The 16,752-nt window shown below is 47.9% G+C and overlaps 1 protein-coding gene across 16 annotated transcripts in view; it reads left to right on the top strand.

The window, feature by feature from the left end:
- fcho2 (FCH and mu domain containing endocytic adaptor 2) overlaps positions 1-16,752 on the top strand; it is a 37,740-nt gene that overhangs the window by 9,829 nt on the left and 11,159 nt on the right. For 9 of the 16 annotated variants that reach the window (XR_013079207.1, XM_076757780.1, XM_076757779.1 and 6 more), the window contains exons 3-16: positions 724-798; positions 888-1,029; positions 2,183-2,335; positions 2,564-2,668; positions 3,812-3,910; positions 8,444-8,540; positions 11,836-11,880; positions 11,985-12,054; positions 12,146-12,170; positions 12,402-12,458; positions 13,343-13,402; positions 13,543-13,716; positions 16,006-16,030; positions 16,485-16,529. Coding sequence is in view for 15 of the 16 variants with exons in the window: in XM_076757780.1 (XP_076613895.1) it covers positions 724-798; positions 888-1,029; positions 2,183-2,335; positions 2,564-2,668; positions 3,812-3,910; positions 8,444-8,540; positions 11,836-11,880; positions 11,985-12,054; positions 12,146-12,170; positions 12,402-12,458; positions 13,343-13,402; positions 13,543-13,716; positions 16,006-16,030; positions 16,485-16,529 (1,172 nt within the window). In the remaining variant the exon portion in view is untranslated. Of the gene's footprint in view, positions 1-723; positions 799-887; positions 1,030-2,182; positions 2,336-2,563; positions 2,669-3,811; positions 3,911-8,443; positions 8,541-11,835; positions 11,881-11,984; positions 12,055-12,145; positions 12,171-12,401; positions 12,459-13,342; positions 13,403-13,540; positions 13,717-16,005; positions 16,031-16,484; positions 16,530-16,752 lie in introns of all 16 variants that reach the window. The other 7 variants (XM_076757775.1, XM_076757776.1, XM_076757781.1 and 4 more) reach the window with 3 other exon arrangements.

Below are 16,752 nucleotides of genomic sequence, written 5' to 3'. Positions count from 1 at the left end.
GTCGCGGTTTGGCAGCTGGCAGACGTTCCTCCTGCGTCGTGTCAGTATTTAGAGCACGACAACTTAAAATAACCTCACACGGAGCTGTGATGCACCTCCACCTTCTCCCATCCTCCGTGTCGACGCTGTGCAGCGCGTCAGCTGCGTTTGTTTGTCTGCGCGTACCTGTGCGTGTGTGTTTGTGATGTGTGTGTGTGTGTGTGCACGTTTGTCCTGTTTCCCCCTGGCTGACCTCGTTCCCGTGAAGTAACTGCAGAGAGAGAGAGGCCGGCTAAATGAGACATGCATAATTCAGGCTTTCACTGTAACACTGCCGCACTTTCTGTGTGTGTGTGTGTGTGTGTGTGTGTGTGTTTTTACTCCTGTCACTTCGCTGCAGAATGAAGGAATAAAAGGGGAAATTGAGAGAAGCAGGGAATTCAAACACCAGCTTTCATACTCCGTCAGCTTCAACATGAGGTTTATGAACAAATCACAAGCCAAGCCACGCTCGCTCGCCCACACACGTCGCGTGTGGTCAAACATTTATGTTGCGAGTTTTAAGTGGGTGTTTCTGGCTGGGAGCTCCGGTTGTTTAGTGACATGCCCTATTTGAGCCATAACCCAGTTGCAAATACTTTGGAAAAACTTTGTCATACTACACATGAAAAGGTGGAATTGTTGTCTCCACCTTGTGTACTGTTTATAAGGATTTAACAAATAATCTGTGTGTTGTACTTCTAGGAGTACTATCGAGGAGGCCTATGCCAGGTCCATGACCAAACTGGCCAAGTCAGCTGGCAACTTTTCTCAGCTTGGGTGAGTGTCAGCGGCGTTCTGGCCAGCCTGGATTCGTTTAAGGAGGTCTTGCCGCGATCTAGCCTCTGATGTGTCATCTTTTATCCCAGGACTTTCGCGCCAGTGTGGGACGTGTTCAAGAGCTCCACAGAGAAGCTGGCCAGCTGTCACATGGAGCTCGTGAGGAAGCTGCAGGAGCTCATAAAGGAGGTTCACAAGTATGTGGAGGAGCAGGCCAAAGCACACAAAAAGGTAAGGAGACGCAGAGTTTGGGCTTTTATCGTGTGGATTTTTGTGAAGCTGCTGCTGATGTGATGCTGTGTAAAAAATGATGCCAGCATAAAATACAGTGTAAAACTGAATAAAATGAGTAAAGAGGAGAACAAATCTGACCAAAAATGATGCCAGGTACAGACACAAGCTCTAACCAAAGAGCACACATGTCCGTCGGGCCTTCATTCAAACTGTTTTTCTTCCAATTATCACCGCCGCTGCAGGTTTGTCTTCACCGAGGAAGATGCACTGTTTAACTACAGGCCTTTTCTCGCCTCTTTGTTTCCCGTTGTGAGTTGTTTTGCGCTCTGTGGAGCGATAAGAAGTTGCTTGGACTAGAGCTCAGCCCTCCACCGAAAAAAGGAGGTTGCAGCGGTTGACTCCATCCTGGGAAAACGTAGCGTGGCGTATATTTGTGTGAAGCGCCCTCATCAGCTCATGCATGAAGCCGCAGAGCACGAAGTAAAACAGGAGCTCGGAGTTAGCGGAGTTGTGTTTGTGCTTTCAGCATGACAAAAAGCCTGTCACAGCTTCTCTCCGTCACTCGCCCCGCGCTCCCTGTCTCCTCCCTGCTTCGTGTCTCTCGGCTAACTCGCAGACGCAGTCCAAGCTGCAGCCGAGCGGCGTGAACAAAGACGGACAAACGTCCGTCATTTGATTCAGGATGACGCCGGTTCTGCTCACTCCGCCGATGTTTATGTTAAAGCATAACGCCGTCAAAATGAGGAACAAAGAGGGTTCGGGGACGATGATCAACGACCAGGCTCACTGTGATTTAAGTCACTATCTTTTGATTGTGTTTCTCTTTGTATGTGACGTGAAGAGCTGTGCAGATGGGACTCATCCAGAGTCTTATACATTTTTTAATAGTCACCATATAGCTTTAACTGTTTCCTGCTGTCCTGTGCACAGAGAAACAGAAGAATAGTGTTTTACTAGAGCGATAAAGAGCCTCTGTCTACACTGAAGTTGGGTCTGTTTTGTCATAATAAACAAGACGATTGACTGCGTGTTATCTTAACATCAAACTGCACAAGAATCAAGTCCACAGTGGAGCAATGGGTGTCACTTGCACTCATTATTCAGCCTGTTGTTATTTGACTTACTCTGCAAGACATGTGTTTGCCGCTAGACAAAAGAGGAGGTGGCGTCCACCCTGGAGGCCGTGCAGAACATCCAGACCACCTCTCAGGCTCTGCAGAAGTCCAAGGAGATCTACAATGCCAAAACTGTCGAGCAGGAGCGCCTCCGCAAAGAGGGGGCCACCCAGAGAGATGTGGACAAGGTGGGAGGTCACATTCGCATGTACACACACACCCACATAATCGTGGTTATGTAATAAGGCATGATGAAGTGCCTTAACGCTCCAAACTGCGCAGAAGCTTTAACCCCGAAAGCGTCTCGCCTGCAGATGTCACCGGAGCTCGGCGTCGCTCGAGCCGGGAAAACAGAGGCCCATTGTGTGCAGCGCCTCGTACGATGTGATCGTCATGTATCTGTTTATGTTTTGCAGGCTGGAGTGAAAGCCAAAAAGGCCACAGAGACCTACAAGTCGTATGTGGAGAAATACGCCACAGCGAAGTCAGAGTTTGAACAGAAGATGGCAGAAACTGCACAGGTACTCTGTGTGTGTGTGTGTGTGTGTGTGTGTGTGTGTGTGTGTGCGTGTGCGCGTGTGCGCGTGTGCGTGTGCGTGCACCTTAATGAAATATGTGCTTACAGACTCTGTCTATTGTCTGTCTCTGTGGCATGCAGCACTTTCCTTGTGTAATCTGTCAGCCTCCTGTGTGTGTGTGTGTGTGTGTGTGTGTGTGTGTGTGTGTGTGTGTGTGTGCGCGTGCGTGCGTGCATGCGTGCGTGCGTTTCGTGCCCTGTATCATCTCCAGATTGTGTTTTTTCCTCTGTAACGGAATCGCTGTGGAAAGCCCTGATTGGATCCATCTGACGGACTGATTAGATAAACTCCAAATTAAAATCAGATCAACAGAATTTGGCCTCCATATCCTCCTGCACCGCAGCAGCTCTGCCACTGGTTCCAGTTAGCCTGGCGTTTCTTTTTTTTTTTTGGTTTCCCCCCCCAAGAGAAAGCGACGTTGCAGCCCCCGCTCGCCCACCATCGCAGTCTACGGCTCATCTCGACACGCAGCACATGTGGACATGAGCTCTAAACACTGAACACATGTGCTCTCTGACATCACCGGGGCTCCTGCATGTGTGTTCTCTTTGTCTGAGCGTGTCTGTGGGTGGGTGTGTCCGCTGGCCGCTATCCTGGCGAAATGACAAAAGCGCGCTCTTCATTTGCGTGCATGTCTCTGCGGTGTGGATGCAGGAGCGAGCGGATCTTCGTCTGTGTGTTTGCGGTTGGAGAGGCTCATCTTCCTCTCCAGCCACACTGTGATTTTCCAGTTTATGATTATTTATACTCATTCTCCTTGGTCAACCCCAGAAGCCCAGAGTCAGACTGAAAGAGGAAGCCTCCGTCAGTGTACGAACAGAATAATTGACATCTTATGGGAGGAGCTGTATGTGTGTGTGCGTGTGTTTGTGTGTGTGTTTGTGTGTGAGCGAGCGGCAGAGACCACCCAAACAGACACACAGGAAGTGGCAGGGACAGAATAAGGAAGGCTGCATTTTGTCCTGAGCGTATTTTTGTTTTGGTGCCCGTTTGACTGACACCACGCTGCAGATTTGTTCGTCTGGTTGAAGCGACGGGATGATTTGTGGCACCGCTGGCCGTAACCGTCCTCGCCCTGTCTTACAGAGATTCCAGGACATCGAAGAAAACCACATTCTCCACATGAAGGAGATCATTAAGTCGTACTCGCAGTCTGTCGACGAAACACACGTTCAAATAGGAGAGGTGAGTGCGCGCACACACACACACACACACACACTTGTTTACTGACAGCAGTTTTCTGAAGTGCCCCTGAGTCCATGCAGTAACATCCTTCATCCAATCATGTGTCCACAAAGTGGTGACCCTCGCTCCTTTCCAGGAAGCCCCTTTCATACCCAGTCATGACACTATCACCTGCTACCAGTGAGCCTGTTCACCTGTGGAATGATCCAAACAGGTGTTTTTGGAGCGTTCCACATCTTTCTCAGTCTTTAGCTGCTCCTGTCCCAACTAGTTTGAAACATGTCGCTGCATCAGACTCAGAATAAGCAGATATTTACACAAATCAATGAAGCCGATGAGGTGAAACATTAAACACGTTGTCTTTGTTCTGTGTTTAATTGAGGAAATGTCAGAAAGGATTAGCAAGTTATCACGTTCTGTTTTATTTGTTTTACGCGGCGTCTTAACTTTTTGGGGGAATCGGGGTTGTGCTCAAACATTCCTGTGGGTGGAGTAGGTGTCTTGTTGACCTGAGGCTGTGCTCACTGGGTTCACTGTGTGTCATATCAATTAGTGTCCTCTTTGATCTCGCTAATCGTTTAACTGAGAACCAGGAAATGGTCCATTCAGCCTTTTATGCCAAGCAATTAAAAACTGATCAAAACGCCCTCCCGGCCTATCTAAAACACCTCCAGAAGTCTAAACACTTGCCAAATACTGTGTCTGATAGTTAAAAGTGCTGCGCTGGCTTGTTTGCCTCTTGATGAGTGTGTTTAGGTTGGAGGAAACGGCATCAGGTTCGATCAGGTCCAGTTGTGAGGGCTTTCAAACATCATTCGCAGCTATATTAGTCAGTATTTAACGTTAACGAGATTTATTTATCCAGCAATCATACTTACCAGTGCCACACAGGATAACTCCAGACTAACTGCAGCCTGCTGCTCTGCTCCCATTAATCTGAGGCTGCTGCTGTAGTTCCCTTACTGTCCACAGAGGGCGACACAGCTCCACCAACAGTCCAGCCTGCAGCTCGTGCGGCAAGTTGGAAAGAATGCGGAGCGACAGGCTGCCGCAGGTTATTCAGCCCCACGGTTCCTGCTTCAGAGCAGGAGACGGGCGGTGCTGCTGCCTGTTGCTGAGCCAAATTAAAACACCGCCCGGAGACCAAGCGCCCGGCCCTTTCGGACCAGACAAGCACGAGCAGCGTGAGAAATTAGGATTTTGCCGATAAAATGCTCTTCAAACCAGGTTGTGAGGTACCTCGGGAATGTTGTTATCGCAGAGGGGTGAGGCGAGAGGGGGAGGGGGGGGGGGAGGGGGGTGAGAGCGGGGCGAAGGAGGCCGGGAGAAGTTTCAGCTCTGCAGCGTCGTGCTTAGTCACTGAGCCCACAGGGGTCTCACACTGACAGGCAAACACACACAAAATCATACATCTGCATGTGCCTGCATGCTTTAGTTAGAGATGCACACACACACACACAAACACACACGCACACACACGATGAAACACACTAAAGGCACACAGCCCTTATACTGACGTTGGGAGTCATTTTATTGATGTTTGTGCTACCTTTAATTTCAGCTTTTATTTTCTCTGACCAACAATATGAACCTCTGAAACTCAGTTGCTGCTTTGCTTTCTGTCCAACTGAAGCTTTTCTCCAATGATATTAATCTTTTAACGACAGATTTCGAGCAATAACAGAAAAGCCACATGCACCCTGCCCAGTTACTCGCAGTAGAGTACATTTACAAACTGTACTCAGGTCAGTCCTGCAAACAAGAGTAGAGTGAAGAATTAGATTTGCCAAGTAAACAAAATGTTCCCTGTACGGTGTTCAGTGGTTGAATATGACGTGTGTGTGCTGAGGGAGAGCAGATGAGCTGAAGGTAAACACTTTGACGCCTAAATTTCTTTTTAGCCGTGTATATATTGGATAAAGTTGTTTATGATTTATTTGAACAGTTTAAGCTCAATCCCATATGTTCCAACAAATTCACCAGAATGAATCCGCCATGTGTCGGAGATATTATTTATTCTTGCCAGTAATGACAAAAACTGGGGAACTCCACTGATTCTGCCTGATCGAGATGTGCAGAATCTGGCAAACTGCCTCGAGTGATGTCAGCAGAGGCATCAGCTGGGCGTTAAGACCAGAAGTTTAAAAATGAATGAGGGTGAAGCAGAAGTGATCTTCCCTGCTCCTCGGCTCTGCTGGAGGCTAGCAGCTCTAAGCTACGTTATGTTCGGTGCTGCCGCATCTAATTTGATGCTTTTAATTTGAGCCGTCTGTCACGAGGCTGTCAGTGTCGCAGGAGGACGATGCTAAAATGTCTTTGGATGCTCTTAAAGTTCATTCTACTGAATTCAGGACTGCTAAAAAAAATCAGCTATTTATAACAGCTCCTGTTCTTTGTAGCTTAGGCAGAAAATAATATTACATATTATCATATATGGATATTTTAGATATAACATCAAAGATATGTGAACTTCATCACAGAGCACATCTGGCAGTGTTCATAGGTGGGAAGTAAGCGAGGGGCAGTGTCCCTGCTGCTGCACAGGCAGCCTCTACTGGACGCTCAGAGCGCCTGCACATGTGAGGCGAGATATCCGTTTACACCCCCACCAGGTCGACAGAGGAGTGACTTTGACTGTACAAGGGAATTTTGGGAAGAGACGCAACAACGGCGATTGCGCTCGCCTTATATGTAGCTTTCAGCGCCGGAGCTGCTGTCAATCAGGGGACGTTAAACCAGCGGAGAGCAGGGTACCTGTAACCCAAGGTGTCACTGAAATCAAGAAGTAATCATGTCAACCTCGCAGGACAAGGCTCAGCCAGCATCAGCGCAGTGAGCATGAAGGATAAGAGGGTTAGAATGAAAGCATGAGGGGGGAGAGACGAGCAGCGTAAAGAAAGGAAAACGCCTTATATAGAAACACGCAGCTCAAACATGAGCGGAGAGAAGCGCCGAGCGTTGCTCCCCGTGCCGAGAGCCTCAGACTCACAGGAGTGCAGGTGTGCCTGTGAGCTCGCGTGCTGTGTTTGTTTTTGTAAGTGAGCATTTGTGTGTGTGTGTGTGTGAGGATCCCTTGAAGGCAGATGCATGTTTTGAGCATGTGGTCGAAAGTCTCCTCGGGATGAGGTTTCTGTGTGTGTGTGTGTGTGTGTTTGTGAGGCGAGGGGGGCACGCAGGTTGATGACCTCCGTCGTGGCAGCAGCACCTGACAGATCGCGTGTGCTGCACTGAGCATACTTCCTCACTGTGGTAACCTCCCTGCCCCCCCTTCACCCACATCACCCTCCCCCCCAGCATCCTCTCCTGCCAGGGCACAGAAGGCTAATGCACTCCACCTCGCCACAGGGGCCCGTGAGGGGGGGGCAGACACATATGTGTGTGTATGCGTGTGTTTGTTTGATAGCGGAGCCTCTCTGCGCTTACAGTATCACGCACATCTAAATGGTTTGGTGAGATGGCAGCGAGCCGCTTGCTCTTCATCCCCATGCCTGTACATCGCTCTCGCTTCCCCCTCAGTAAACACACAAGCACACATGCACATCCAAAACAAACAAGCAAACAAACACTATCCTTCCTCTGATACTGCCCAAAGGGCTTCAGCGGGCCACAGTGCCAACAACGATGATTCAACCTGACGCAACAGAATGACAGTAAAGTATCTCCACGGGCCTGCGACAGAGAGAAACGTGATAAAGACCAACTAAAGGCAAAGCGAGCTGCAGGGGGAACAAACGGCGGCGTTTGTCTCATGTCCTGTTCATCACGGGACAAATCGCACCAAACACCGGACGCTAATCCTTTGTTTTTATTCATTCTTTGAAACTCTTGTGTGCTGTGACATAACTGAAAACAGAGGAGTCAAAAGCATTCACCGAACAGTGAGTTTAACGTCGGCTGACTGAGCTTCTCTTACTGCATCTCCCCCAACGAGGGAGGAGCATTTTACACATTTCATCAGTAAAGCAAACCAAGCAAAGAGAAATATTGGTGTGTACAGTAAAGACCAATGCAAGTGGAAAAACACACTAAAGACAAAAAAAAGCTGCGTAACAGATCTCACCTAGTGCAGCCTCAAACTGTCCATAAACACAGTGTTTAACGTGTGAAGCTGATAGGATACAGTCTGTACATGTAATATTAGATCTATTGCAGTCACAGAACTCACAAACACGCAACAACAGCCTAAAAATGGTGTAGCTCGGCAGGGAGAAACACCACTTTTGAGGTAAACTGGATGAAAACTCTTTACTCACTGTTCAGTCGGGTCATGGCGAGCCGCAATACAATATTTACTGAGTGAGTTTGAATGTGGCTGCGCTGCCAGTACAAGGATATGTAGTTAATCGCACTTGGTTAAACACCTCTGTCAAGTTAGAGGATGATCACATCTTCTGTAAGAGAGCTGGAGATAAACCGAAGTTGAACAAAAAAAAGGTTAAAAAATCTGGATTTTTTTATTAGATTCTTTTGCAGTTGTGTGAAAGTTATCTCCAAATAAAGCAGTAAATACGACTTTTTTTTTTGCACTTTTAGGTCCACAACGAGTTTGTGAGGAACATTGAAAACACCTCAGTGGAGAGTTTGATACAGAAACTGGCCGAGAGCAAAGGAACAGGCAAGGAGAGACCAGGTGAGTCCTGCGTGTTTGCTTCGAGAAGTCCATGTTTGTCAGTGTCTGCGTTACGTGTAAATAAACGAGTGGGCGGGGGGGGGGGGGGGGGGGGGGGGGGCGTCTGCCTCTTCCTGCCTCGCGGGGAGGGTAGGGCTGTATGGAGAGGGGCAATTAGAAGTCGGAGAGGGCCATCAGAGTCAATCATAGTAATCTGCTGAAAAGGTAGGCAGGCTTGGCATTCCAGGAAGCATGTGACACACGGGGGGCTTTGCTGTGCTCGCACTAAGCAGGCAGAACCAACCTTTTCAGGGGGTCAGAGCTCAACAATGACTCTTGTGTAAACTTTGCCATGCCACAATAATCAAGGGAATACTCCTCAGACTCCTCCGGCTCTACCCCCTCACCTCCCTCTTTTTCACACACACTCATTCATTGACAGTCTTTTACTCTTGCGGTGACCGCAGCAGCTCCGAAGCCGGACGTTTTAAACCGTCGGCGATTTTCGCCGACGCGCGAAACCCGATGCATGCGAGCAAGTTTAAAGCCCCGCCGTAAATATCCAATTACTTCACTCGTCCCTGTACTTGTACTACATTACGTCAGGTCACGGCCACAAAGGGTTCACCTCTGCTGTGTTTGTGTGTACACAAACGGTGACCCCCGTGTCCAGACGCCGCATCCGCAGAGTGGTGGCCTTCATTTGTTTGGACAGCAGAATTAATTGAGGCTAAAAAAACGGTCAGAAAATTCCTCTTGTATCAAGCTGTTCATTAGGGATTGCGCAGCCGCCCCGGCCCTGTCAGAAAAATAACCTGCCTGTCCCCTGATTAAATAGCCGAGCGGATGGCCGGTCCAGTGCCTTTAGAGAGAGAGAGAGGTTGAATAAACTTTCTATTGCGGAAACAATCCCAAAGTGACACGCTGCGAGGCAGGGGGGTTCGGAGTGTTCAACGATATCCAGCTGAGCTGTCAACTGGCGGTGGGCCAGACACGCAAACCCCCCCTCCGCCCCTCTCCCACTCCCAGTGCCATGTGAAGCATATGCAATTTAAAAAACCATTCTCCGCTCATGCGTGACTGCATGCTTCCCTCACAGAGAGTAGAAAGAAAAGAAACATCTTCCCCTGTATAAACAAAGTCGTCTGTCTGTTTAGGAGATGTTTAAACAGTTCCTAATGTCGGCCCACATTTAGGTAATATTCACGTGTCTAGTGTTTGGACTTTTTTTGCAGTTGGTGTGCATAAATATTGTCAGATGCAATCGCAGGACGCTGGCGGCAAAGAGTTCCTGCTCTGCCCGGGCCTTTGGTAGAGCCGCAGCACTGGTTACACAACCCAGAGCTCGAAGAAGGAGCGCAATTTGTAATTTTCCAGTAATTTTCCCCTTTCTTTTCTCTTTTATTTCCTTCCTTTGACAACAGCGAGTGCGTTTGATGAGAGACGGTTTCAAACGAGATGATGGTCGCGAGCCTCCTCTCCAGGAAAAGAGACACCTCGAGTGTCAGATAGTTCGAATAGTCCCACCTGTTTTGTGACAGCACGGTGACCCGATGGCTCGCTTCCTCCCATGAGAGAAGGTTCTTGAATGAGCACGCCAATTTTGTTTTGATTGGCACGGAGCTCGCACACACAAGCAGTCGTTCGTGCTGCCGCTGTGCATCCGCCGGCGGTGAAGAGGCCTGATATTGCACAGTAGAGTAGATCGGTCATTGGTGTACTTTATCCACTTCACTTGGCGTGATGCATGCCTCTCGTGACTCGCCGCTTCCCTGCGCTTCACTCAGCGCTGCACACGCCAAACAATGCGTCAATTCTGCTCGCGACCGGCGTCCTCTGGGGAGGCAGCGTTGGACTGCTGCTACTGTATACATTTTGAGTCAAAATATCATTAGCTTTGTTGTTTTCAGGTCAAGGCATGTTAGCGGATCGGGAATCTTGCCAGAGGGCCCTGTCCCATCTCTCTCCTCCTCCTGCTCGTCTTGCAAGCTATTAAGCTTTCTAGTTATGTGCGGTGGATCTATCTGGTCTGAGAGGCTGCATGTCTTCCAGGTCACACGTTTTAGAAAAAATAATTCAAAATACTTATACGGCTTTTGAGCTTCGAGGTGTTGTTTTCTCTTAAGCAGCCACTTCTAGTCACATGACCGCTGCACACTGCAGCTTCCATTTTTACACTTAAACGTATGGATCACATGGGCTGATAGATAATAACATCGCACCAACAGCCCAGCCTCCCGCGTCTCTCTGATTGGCACGTGCGCTCATCGCATGTCTCGCCTCTGGTTTTCCCACAGCTTTTAGTGTGCGTTTGTGTGAGCACGTGCACGTCGAAGCGCCTTCGAAAAGCCTCCATAAATGTTTCTGGAGGCGCACTCGAAAGCGTGACAGTCCAGGGCCTCAGAGGTAAATGTGTATAATTGATGAGCATTAAATTAAGTGTGAACTTTGTTGTTTTTCGCCGTTTTCTCGACACTTGAGCGATGCGTCCGAATCACCAACAGCGATGTTTTTTTTTGTTCAGATAAATCCACAGCTGGTTCCGCTCCGAGTGGTATTATGGCTGTTGGCTGGAATAGATATGACGACGTGTTAGCGCGCCCTGCTAATCGAGGTCGTCGTGATTATTTTAGCGGCCCTGTGCCCTCGTGTGTGAGCTGGATTGTGTTTGTTTGTTACATACATGGTCTGTTTCTGTTTTTTTTTTTCTGCTCACTTTTTGCATGAGAAGCAGAGAAGGGCATCTCTTAAGCCTGAGAGCAGATTTGTCCATGTGGCTTTAAACACTTCGCTGCATGTAATCTTGGACTTGTTTGTCTTATTGTAATAGGGTTAGCGCGCCGTCGCGTGTCCCGTGCGGACGGTTTAGTTTCGGCTCAGTTTAGTCTTCATACCTGCTGTTTGCCGTCAATGCCGGGGCTCCTGCGTCGATTCAGAATCGGTTCATGATTGCGGAGATTCACGTGTCCCAGGTGGCGTTTTGTACGTGAGGAAGACTCCGTGCTGTAGAGCAGAGCTCGGCGTTCCCAGGAGGGAGTGTCACATCTCTGTGAGAGCCACCAGACACACAGTTGACTCCACTATTGACCCTGTCTGCCCTCTGGGACCAGCCCAGCCTTGTTTGTATACACACTCTCTATGGCACGCCAGACTGCATGTTGTGTATTTGCCAAAGTGTGTTTGTGGTGTGTGTGTGTGTGTGTGTGTGTGTGTGTGTGAGATTATTGCGTGATGTACATTCACAGCATTCACAGCAGTGGGTCATTGACCCTTTCTGTGCCAAATGAACCTAAATGAATTTTTTTTGTCTCATTAGGACCTATTGAGTTTGAGGAGTGCAACGCAGCTATTGCTACTGAAGGTGAGTCTGATTACAGAGTTTAAGATTTACACTGAAGTAAACACTGAATGTTTGAAGCGTGTCCAAACTCGTATGTCATGTTTTAATCTGTGCTTGTTTTAAAGGTACCAAACCCCGAAAGAGAAAACCGTTTGGCATCCCAGGTCGGAGGAAAGACAAAGACACAGACTCCACGTGAGTGACAGATGACTCCATCCGTGCAGCTTATTTTTGTAGAATAAAATAAAAGGCTTTCATGTCGTGATGTGGTGTTTTTGTCTCGCAGGGAGTCCACAGAAGTCGAAGCTGCTGTGAGTATGATTTTCACCGAATCCACCTGTATTTCTTGAACTGTGAGTCGACCCTCGAGTCGATATTTCAGCCTCGCGTGTTCCAACGCGAGGAGGTGCAGGAGGCTCCCGCTCATTTGAACCTGCTCTGGATTTTTCTCCTTGAACGTGTGACTCTCTCGCTCTCTCTCTGTTCCCTCCTGCTTGTTTTTCAGACGTGCTCATTCATTCATTCATTCATTTCTCTTGTAGAACACTGCCAATGGTGCTCCCCCTGGATACTACGGGGCCATAGACATCCAGAACGCTGTAAGCAAGCTAATACACACACAAATACACACACGCACAGTAAATATTCACATCCGAACCTGTTAGTTTTTGGGGGGTAAAAGGAGAAGCAAAGGAATTTCCTAAACTAGAAATTAAAATCAAACATTTCCACAGCCGCGTATCGTCTAAAGCAGCAGGGATGAATGTTTATTGTGTGATAGTTGTAGAAGTGTTAGCTAGCTCCACTTCGCTCTCTGCGCACATGCCGACACGTTTGTTCAGACCTGCTTCAGCCAAATATTACGTGTGGACGTTTCTTGGCGTGTTCTCCAGTGTGGGTGCAGGACGGGATCCTGGAGTGAAACGATCCTCGGCGGGTTTGGAGTCGTTACAGACGTTTCCACCGTGCGCTCGTTTCCATGTGTGATAGAACTGTAGACGCTGTGCATCCAGATGAGGAAGTGACTCTTTTTTCTTTGTCTGTGTAAAACAGAATGAAAGGGGAATTTTCCATCTATGGATCAGCTGCATTCAAGGCAATGAGACAAATTCAGATGGAAAAAGAATAAAACTTCCTCTAAATTTAAACTTTTGACTTTGTTAAAATTTAGTGTAAAGATGCAGATTAATTTGTAAAGAGAGAAAAAATTATTAAATCCTTTAAACATTCACTCATCAGTAAACTAATAAATTCATTATTAACAGTATTTTGAATTACATATTGCAAATATTACTGTTAGTTTTTAAGTAATTTCTCACCTAAATTTTGATTCAAAATGTCACTTTAAATGTTATTTGACCGTAAAATAAATCCTTTTAAGATAAGTCGGGTGTCATTTAGCTGCATTTATTTTACCTTTCTGTTAATTGAACAGTTCAATCGAAGTCAGATTTGAAGCTTTTTTTCTGCTTGTCTTTTGCAGAATCTTCCCCAAGTCGACGCAGAGGGCTTCTGCATCAGGCCAGAAGTCAATGAAAACGATATCCTTTCACTTGCCTCGATGCTGTCCACACTCAGCCCGAGTTTTTGTTTTTCTGTTCACACCCGTCTGCGGTCTGAGGACTGTGGGCGATCTGCGCCTGTTGCCGTTGTCCCCTTAACTTTTTTTTTATGTGCTCACATGCCAAAGAGAACTCCTTCTATTCGTCCAGCGACTCAGAGGACGAGGACGAGCCCAGGAAGTTCCACGTGGAAATCAAGCCCGTTCAGCCAAACAACGGCACGCATCAGAACCGAGCCACCATCGACGAGCTGAAGGCGTCCATCGGAAACATCATCCTGTCGCCCTCCACCTCGGTACGGCTTCGTCACGCGCACACTGAACACTGAAAGCCTCAGACGCAGACCTGTTGCTGTGCTGCTCTCCTGCTGCAGAAATCTGATCTGCCTCTGCAACACTAGAGGGCAACAGCAGAATATGTAACCTCCGTCAGGGTAGACGGGAACGCCATTTAGCCGTGCTATCCCTCTGCTAGACGCTCACCATTACTCACTCTTTCTTGAGGCTTATTTTATTTAGATTGGAAAGCCATATGTGTTATGTCTAATTTAGCTCGTACATCAGATGGGCTTCTTCAGTGAGGTGCCTGTTTGCACAGATTTCGTGTTTAGTTTTCGCTCTTTCATGTCAAACAATCATTTCTGAGCTAAGTGTCTGATGTTGTTGGCCTTTGCTGCAGACTCACACACACATGCACGCTGCCCTCCTTGTAGGCACTTAAGGGAAATCTTGGCAGCGCCGGCCGGCCTTCACGCACATACGGAGAGCCTGGTCTGCTCCGTGACCTCAGTCATGGAGCCCTTCATTCAGCTCCCCGTCCCTCGCCATCACTCAATCTCTGAATCACTCTCCGCCACTCTGCTGAAATAGCCGGCGCCATTAAAATTTCAAACCACTACTGCTTGTGTGCAAACATGAGCCGCGTGCGCGCCGAGCTGCTGTTGTTGTTAATGTTGTTGTGGAGCGGCTGAGAGGGCACGCTCAGTGTCGCGAAGGGGGTCTAGTGGGTTTCACCCGCCGCGCTCTCCCGGCTGCACATTAAACGAATGTCACGGCATCTCCTCCCGCCTCGGCTCCCTCCCCTCAGCCTCTCCCTTCCTCTGCTGCTCCTCGCCGTTTGCGCCGTACCTCTCTCCCTCCTCGTTTCTTTGTTTGCTTTCGCTCGTCGGCTTTTATTGCAGCCCACTTGTTCTAGACGGGACTGTGTTGTGGGTATTTATGAATACTTTACGGGGTTTGCTGCCTAGTTTTTACAAATGTTTTATTTTTTTTCCACCCTTGGGATTAATGGTAAAGATAAGTTACAAGTTTATAGAGGATGTTTGTTCTATTTAACATAACAAGATTCAGGAGGAGAGATGTTCTCTTTTAAACCTTCGACTTTGTTCATTGCACTTTGGTTTTGGTTGTTGTCGAGACTCAAACCCGCAATTACTTTCTCAACTTAAAAGTACAAAAAAAACCCCAAAAAGGCAGACTGCTGTTTGTGTGTGTTGACTCTGATTCGTCATTACGTTACATTCGCCTTCCTCTGTGCCTGCTCACGTTTCTGTTTCGCACCCTTTTCCTGTTTTATATCCACAGAAAACTTCTGAATTAAAGCTAAGGCGCACATCCGAGGTGGTGACGAACGTTGCATCATCTGGTGTGAATTATTGAGAGATTTTCTTCTTTTTTTTTTTTTTTTTTCCTCCTCGCTGCTCATTTTTCTGTCTTTTTCATTTCTCCTCCTGTTCGCTTCCCCCTCTGCGGTGTTCCCTTTATTGAAATAGCAATGGAAGTCGTGTGTGTGTGGCCAGCGAGAGCCGTAATTGAACCCATTTGCCGCTTAGCGCCTGTGGGACTAAACCCCGGCCTCACAGCTCTACGGTGGTTAAACGCTTTTGCTATGTTCCTTAAACCCGTTTTGTTTCTTTTTCTCTCCCCCCTCCACCTCCACCTCTCTTGACAACCCCCCCAAAGTTTCTCCCTGTGTGAATAAATTCTTTATTGAAATTGATGCTCTAACTTTCCATCGGGTTGGTGACCCACAGAGCGCGTCTTCCGTGTCTTGTGTGACGCGGCATGACGCTGCAGATTTATGGGCTGGGGGGGGGGGGGAGTTGGCGAAGTGTCGGGGGCTCGCTCTCTGCCGCCCCGGACCGATGGGCGCACGGGCTTCCACGCACGGTTTTGCGCTGCTGAATTCTTCACCCTAGGTTTAACGTCTGGTATGCGTGAGTCGAGAGCAGTCCTGTGATTTACTGTCTTTAACTCCGAAGTGGAAAATTCCCTCGACCACCGGGAATAATTAATAATCCAGTTTCGGGCCCTCCTGTTCTCGTCGTGGTTCATACGTCTGAAATCTCATATATTGATCCATTAACACTGTGAAAGGCTGAAGGTGTCGAGGCTCGTCACGAAGCCGAGAAAAACCCTTAAAATGTTTTCTTTTTTGAAAGACTCTGCTTTATGTGTCCTGTTTGGCAGTTTTGTCTCAGTTGTGATATTTTTTTTTTTCCCCTCCAACAAATTGAGCAAACTGCTGGCGAGTGAACATTCTCAGCGGGTCACTCTGATTAATTAACGTCTGCTTTTGTTTTCAGGGACAGATGCGGAGGAACCAGTCCAGTGAGTATTTTCTCCGTCTGACCTCTCTGTATCTGTGTTGCCGGATGGCTGCGAGAGCGACTGTACGACTTCTCAGCTACATTTTTCTTGGCGCGAGCCGTTTTTAAAGAGGTTGTCTTTAAAAGGGAAAATCCAGACAGCGAGCCAAAACCAACATATCCCAACAGCAAAAAAGTAAATAACTGCTCCTTTCTGTAAATGTGAGCTTGAGGGATATTTCCCTCCCGTGGTACAAATAAGATTAATTGCTTAACTAGCTGTTTATGTTTTGTCATGTCACAAATTATCTTTTCCATTCTGCAAACTGGCACAGGGTTTGATTTGAAGTGCTTGAGGAATACTTTAGGGGTAGTTACAGAAAGTTACTCCCGTTCTGCAGCTGGAACACTGATAGAGTTTAGACTGATTTCCTCAAGCTGTTGCATTGATAGATGTATACTCTACATGCGCTCAGGGATCACAGGAGTGTCTGCATTAAGCTCTAAGGCTCAGGGTCCTGGTGAGTATGTTTTCACTACAATAATTAGCCTACAACCCTGCCTCCCCCCCTCCCCTCGAAATGTCTGCCCCAGCCCTCACCTCCGTCCCCTCATCGGAGCCTTTCACACAGCCGGCTGACGCGAGCTAACACCACTGACGCTGCGTCCTCTCTGCAGACTTTCAGTTTCAGGAGTTTCCGTTTATTGGTTTTGTGTTCGGGTCTTCTTACTGGTGCTGCTTCA

Source organism: Chaetodon auriga, chromosome 19 (assembly GCF_051107435.1).
Source record: "Chaetodon auriga isolate fChaAug3 chromosome 19, fChaAug3.hap1, whole genome shotgun sequence".
NCBI lineage: Eukaryota > Metazoa > Chordata > Actinopteri > Chaetodontiformes > Chaetodontidae > Chaetodon > Chaetodon auriga.
This window is presented reverse-complemented; position numbering and strand designations above follow the sequence as displayed.